This window comes from Dipteris shenzhenensis, chromosome 4 (assembly GCF_047967505.1).
Source record: "Dipteris shenzhenensis isolate YYH24624 ecotype China chromosome 4, Dip_SZ_1.0, whole genome shotgun sequence".
NCBI classification, from domain to species: domain Eukaryota; kingdom Viridiplantae; phylum Streptophyta; class Polypodiopsida; order Gleicheniales; family Dipteridaceae; genus Dipteris; species Dipteris shenzhenensis.
In genome coordinates, this window is record NC_141599.1 from 44,468,558 (window position 1) to 44,474,706 (window position 6,149).

A 6,149-nucleotide genomic window follows, 5' to 3' on the forward strand; every position below is an offset into this window, starting at 1 on the left:
TGCATAGATTCCCGAAGATTGAAGTAAACTAACTCGTCCACAATTAATGTAACTAAGACAAGGTCCTAAGTAAGTCCCCACAATTCAAATTTCTACCAAGGTTCATTATGTAATCCCTCCCTCGGGGTGAGGAAAGTGCTCGGTCACAAGGTCGGGCCACTAATGAGGAGAGTAGACAATGACTCCAAATTGGAGAGGAGAGGGTTTGTGGATAGAGCTTCAAATGCGAGGCACCCATCTCCTTGTACTTTACAAGACTTCTACTAGACAATATATATATTTATAGATATAGATATACATGTTACATATACATATATAGAGGCAGGTGTAATCACTTCATTGAGGATAGCCACCTCCAGAATAAGCTCGAGATAACTTGAGCTGCATCGTTAAGGTCTCTTTGCATCATTGCCATGTCCTTTCTAACCTGCATGCCTAGTTGAAGAATGCTTTGGGAAGGACATTCCCACGAACGCCCACACTCTTGGGTTGCTCAGCTATCATTTGTTGCACAGACGGCGTGGAGCAACATGCAGGTTTTTGACCTTTTTCGACGAACCTTGACAAGATGGAGCTCATGTTTCTACCCTTGTTACTACTGGCGTGTTGCTTCACGAGTGTGGATACCCCCTACAATAGCTTTTACTTTGTCCCTGATTGCGGTAACAAAGCTAAGTTTTCGTAGAGACCGTTTATGGCTGGAGTATTGCGCGTACCTCTTCCACAGGTGGCATAACAGAAAGAACAAAGTAAGTGATGATTTTTTATGCACAGTTGATGATCGTTGTCTGAATTAGAAGGTTGATCGGTTAAACTGACAAGTCCTTGGTGAATTTTTAACAGACAAACCCAAAGGCTCCAGATTTCAGGCATGAAGGTACTAAAGAATGGATAGACGGGTGGTTCAACCAAGGGTGGATTAAAGATGTAAAGGAGGCTGAGAATGGTCCTCAAACTGTGGAAATCGATATTGATGGAGGAGAAAGGCCAGCTTTAGGTTGGATAGACAACAGAATGCATGGACTCCACGAGGGGACACTGATTGGGAAATGTTGAGCTTGGAGGCGCCACTCAGGGTTTTGGACAGGATGGCTGAGCTCCCTTCGGTGGATAAGTTTATCTGCATCATGCAGAAGTGCAGGGAAAAAGAACATCTAGCGTATGCCAATCGTGTGCATGCACACATCTGCAATAATGGGATGGAAGCTCATAAAACTGTTGGGAATTACGTTGTGCCAATGTTTGTGAAATGTGGAAGTGTGTCTGACGCTCAGCAGGTCTTCGACAGGTTGGCTGAGCGGAATGAACACTCATGGACTTCTCTCATGTTAGGATATAACCAGCATGGGCAAACGCAGCATGCTCTCATGCTGTACCCAAAAATGAAAGAGGATAGTGTATATCCCAGCAGCTATACATTTATAGCCTTACTCAAAGCCTGTGCTACGCTGAAAGACACTAAAAGAGGACGACAAATTCATTCTGAGATTGCATTGAAGGGATTTGGAAGAGATCTGTTTGTGGGCAACACTTTAATTGACATGTATGCCAAGTGTGGCTCCCTTTCAGAGGCACAACATGTTTTTGACAATTTGCTAATTAGAGATGTTGTATCTTGGAACACATTAATTGCAGGATATGCTGATCAGGGACCTGGTTGGGAAGCACTGAAATGTTTTGAACAGATGCAACTGGGTGGCATCTCTCCAAATGCTGTCACCTTTGTTTGTGCCTTGAAAGCTTGTGGAAGGGTAGGAGCCATTGAAAATGGCCAAAAAATTCACACTGCGATGGCACGAAAGGGATTTGAAGCAGATATTTGTGTGGGCCATGCTTTGATTGACATGTATGCTAAATGTGGTTCCCTTTCAGAGGCATGGGAAGCTTTTGACAAGCTGCCAATCCAAGATGTCATGTCATGGACTGCGCTAATTGCAGGATATGCAGAACATGGACCTGGTCAGGAAGCTTTGAACTGTTTCAAACGGATGAAACTGGAGGGTGTTTCTCCGAATGCTGTCACATTCGTTTGTGTCTTGAAGGCTTGTGCCAGCATAGGAACCATATGTGAGGGCCGAGAAATACATGCGGAGATTGCTCGAAAGGGATTTGAAAAAGATCTTTTTGTCAACACTACTTTGTTAGACATGTATGCCAAATGTGGCTCCCTTTCAGAGGCACAAGGTGTCTTTGAGAGGATGCTGACTCGAGGAGATGTGTCATGGAACGTGCTAATTGCAGGTTATTCTGAACATGGGACTGTTCTGGAAACACTGAAATGTTTTGAGCAGATGCAACTGGAGGGTCTCTCTCTGAATGCTGCCACATTTGTTTCTGTCTTAAAAGCTTGTGCTAGGCTGAAAGACCTGGAAAATGGACGAGAAATTCATTCTGAGATCATACAAAAAGGGTTTGGAAGTGATCCCCATGTTGCCAACACTTTGGTCAATATGTATTCAAAATGTTGCTCGCTTTTAGAGGCACGGAAAGTGCTTGACATGCTGCCAGTCCGAGATGTTGTATCATGGACTTCCCTAATTGCAGGATATGCTGAGCATGGACTTGGTCTGGAAGCACTGGAATGTTTGGAAGAGATGCAATTGGAGGGCATCCCGCCGAATGCTGTCACACATGTTTGTGCCTTGAAGGCCTGTGGTAGCATAGGAGCCACACACAAGGGCCGAGAAATACATAACGAGATTGCAAAAATGGGATTTGGAAGTGATCTATTTGTTGGCAGCACTTTGGTTGACATGTATTGCAAGTGTGGCTCACTTTCAGAGGCACAGGGAGTTTTTGACAAGCTGCCAATCCAAAGCGGTGTGTCTTGGGCTGCCCTAATTTCAGGATATGCTGAACATGGATTTAGTGAGCAAGCTTTGAAATGTTATGAACAGATGCAACTGGCAGGAGTCTCTCCAGATGCTGTCACTTTTGTGTGTGTCTTGAAAGCTTGTGGCTGCATGGGTGCCATATGTAAGGGCCGAGAAATACATGCTGAGATGGCACTAAAGGGATTTGGAAGTGATGTTTTCATCGGCAATGCTTTGATCGACATGTATGCCAAATATGGAGCACTTTCAGAGGCACTGGAAGTCTTTTACAAGTTGCCAGTTCGAGATGTTGTATCGTGGAATGCACTCATTGCAGGTTTTGCTGAACATGGAACTGGGCAGGATGCACTGACCTGCTTTGAACAGATGCAATTGGAAGGCGTTTCTCCGGATGCCGTCACGTTTGTTTGTGTTTTGAAAGCTTGTAGCAGCATAGGAGCCATAAACAAGGGCCGTGAAATACATGCTGAGGTCACACAAGGGGGGTTTGGAAGGTATATTTGTGTCGCAAACACTTTGGTGGACATGTATGCCAAGTGTGGTTCACTTTCTGAGGCACAGGATGTTTTTCACAATCTGCCAGCTCGAAATGGTGTGTCATGGAATGCAATGATAAAGGGATATGGCATGAACCGCCAGGGCAACATGGCAATACAATGTTTCAAGGATATGCAAGAACAGGGTGTGGAGCCGGATGCTATAACATTCATGTGTCTTCTTACTGCATGCAGCCGTGCCAACCTTGTATTTAAGGGCCAGCAATATTTCAAGATGATGAAAGAAGAGTATGGCATGGTACCGACTGTAGATCACTATACTTGCATGGTTGATCTTTTGGCACGATCAGGACATGTGTATGAGGCGGAGAAATTTCTTGGTACTATGCAGCATTCTCCGTCTGAAGAAACATGGGCAGCTTTGCTTAGTGCCTGTCAAAATTATGGGGAAGCAGAACTAGGACTGAGATGCTTTGAGCAGCTTATCCAGATAAATCCAGAATCTGCTGCTTCATATATGCTCATGGCCAACATTTATACAAACGTTGACAGGTGGGATGATGCATATAAAACAGAGGAGCTGAGAAAACATGCAAGGGCAAAGAAAAAGCTTGCTAGTGCTTTGATAGAGGTGAACAAGCAGGTGCATGAGTTTGTGGTGGGTGAGAACCAAGGAAAGGAAATTTCAGCAATGCTACATGTCTTGAGTTTACGTGTGAAGGGGCAAGGCTATGTGCCAAATCTAGATCTGGTCTTGAGACCCAGTTTTTATGATAAGGAAGGTGCTTTTGTGAGCCTACAAAGAAATCGCCTAGTTTTGGGCTTCTCAACTCGGCACAGATAAACAGGACACAGGCAAACATCGGGTGAGGATGTGCAACAACTATCACACCTTGTAGACCTGCTATAAAATGACGAAACATTCTTCCTTAATGATCTGATCATGAAACAAACTAAACTTATATAAACTTGGGTAGAGTCATCATAGTGAGAAAGTTAATCTACTAAGTGAAGGGAGATGTCGATGTTGTCAACCATGGTCACTCTGTCAAAGGAAGAGGATTTCATAGCAATAAAGGCAGAAATAAAGGCAGGTTTAACAATCAAGCCAGAGGAAGCTTTTCACAGAACCCTAATAGACATTCTTATAAGCTTTACAATCTTCATCAATTATCATAATCGGCATCAAGATCTTTCCCCTTAGGGGGAGATGGAATCCCGGAGGCAGACGAAAATCCAGAAGAGAAAATAATCAAAACAATGCTCCTAGAAAGACACAATTGTCATTACTGTGGAATTTCAAGCCATTGGGAATCTGAATGCAAGAAGAAACAACGGGATATAGTCAGTGGGGTCCGTGCAATAGAGTTGGCAGTCCATCAAAATCAAGGCAATCAAAGTAGATGGGCTGCGTATTTTATGTGAATAAACAGTATAATGATAATTCTCAAGAACAATTTCAACACCAAGTTCTCATTTCTGAGAATGTGATTACAGAAAGCCAACTTATCATCGCCAAGATGAAAATACTTGGTGGCCACATTCAGGTGCAAGCAGCCCACGCCTCTGAAAAGGATCGGTTCTTCGAACTACATCCAAAATAAAAATGCCAAAGAGAAAGTGATTATGAGTGACAACAAACTGCATAAATTTGAATGAATTAGTAACCAACCATTGCATAGTAATTCAGGTATTACAGAAAGTGTGGTGATGGTTTCTATGCTCCAACAATGGCACAAAATCTTATTTCCATTGGTCAAGTGAGTGAGCATCATATGGAAGTTTTTTTCAACAAGTATGGATGAATTTGACCTGCCAAACTCTAGCATGAATGTCCCAAGATCGGCAGAATGTCCAAGCTTTCATCAACAATTCCAATCCACAGAGCACTCGTTTCTCATCATCAGAATCATTGTGGAATAAGATGTTTGGACACCTCAATATTACAGATATGATACAAGGTCTTCCATTTCTTTATTTTCATAAAGAAATTTGTGAATCATGTTGCATGGGAAAGCAGGACATGCAACCATTTCCAACATCATGGTCTATGAGAGCGTAGATGTTCTCTAGATCATTCATTCTTACTTAAGGGCTTATGCTTCTAGCCTACCATAGGTAGAGCCTTTTCCTTCATCGCTTTCACTGATGACATTCACATTCATTGAAAGTTTTGCAAATGATGCTTAAAGTTGTGGCAAGGGATGTAAGCCAATTCGAATATTACTATGGCTAGCTAAGTTAGGGAGATACTATTGAGAAGCTCTGCCAATGTTAGAGCACGCCTATATATCTTAATGCTCAGCTGAAGGCCAATGTAACAAGGCCTTGAAGAACATCATGAGGCTCCAAAAGATATCGACTTTGTTTTTCCTATGTTTTCTCTAATCTTGTCTCACAAATCTTCTCTCTTTTCCTTCTAGTTCTTCTCCCTTTGTCAAGCCATTATAAATCATTCTAGAAGATCAAATGAGCATCACATAATTCAAACCAACGTAATTAAAGCTTCAAGAAGTGAAATCTAGAGCTCCTTGAGACAAATCTATACTACAACTCCCTCTATAACTTGGGAGCGAAAAATGCAAGCATGGAGGTTTGCATGGTCACTGATGCTTCAAAGATTGCATAATCCAAGCAACCAGATTTCCTCCATTTTGTTAGTCAATGACCACTTCTCCCATATATGTCAAGTTCTTAAGTTTTTGGGGACTAGGAAAAGTGACCTTGCAATGTGAGATGGTAGTAAAAAGGTGTTTGTGACCTAGCAAAAAATCAAGGAGGCCACCATAGTCTTTGGGAGGTCACCGGATATATTTCT

General features: G+C 42.6%; 1 protein-coding gene across 1 annotated transcript; it reads left to right on the top strand.

Moving 5' to 3' along the window:
• Positions 1 to 359: 359 nt before the first annotated feature.
• On the top strand, positions 360 to 5,218 carry LOC147902927 (pentatricopeptide repeat-containing protein At2g33680-like). The gene is made up of 2 exons (XM_087374134.1): positions 360 to 749; positions 844 to 5,218. The coding sequence occupies exon 2, from the start codon at positions 1,050 to 1,052 to the stop codon at positions 4,173 to 4,175; it is 3,126 nt and encodes a 1,041-aa protein (XP_087230260.1). The 5' UTR covers positions 360 to 749; positions 844 to 1,049; the 3' UTR covers positions 4,176 to 5,218.
• The last annotated feature ends 931 nt before the right edge of the window (positions 5,219 to 6,149 follow it).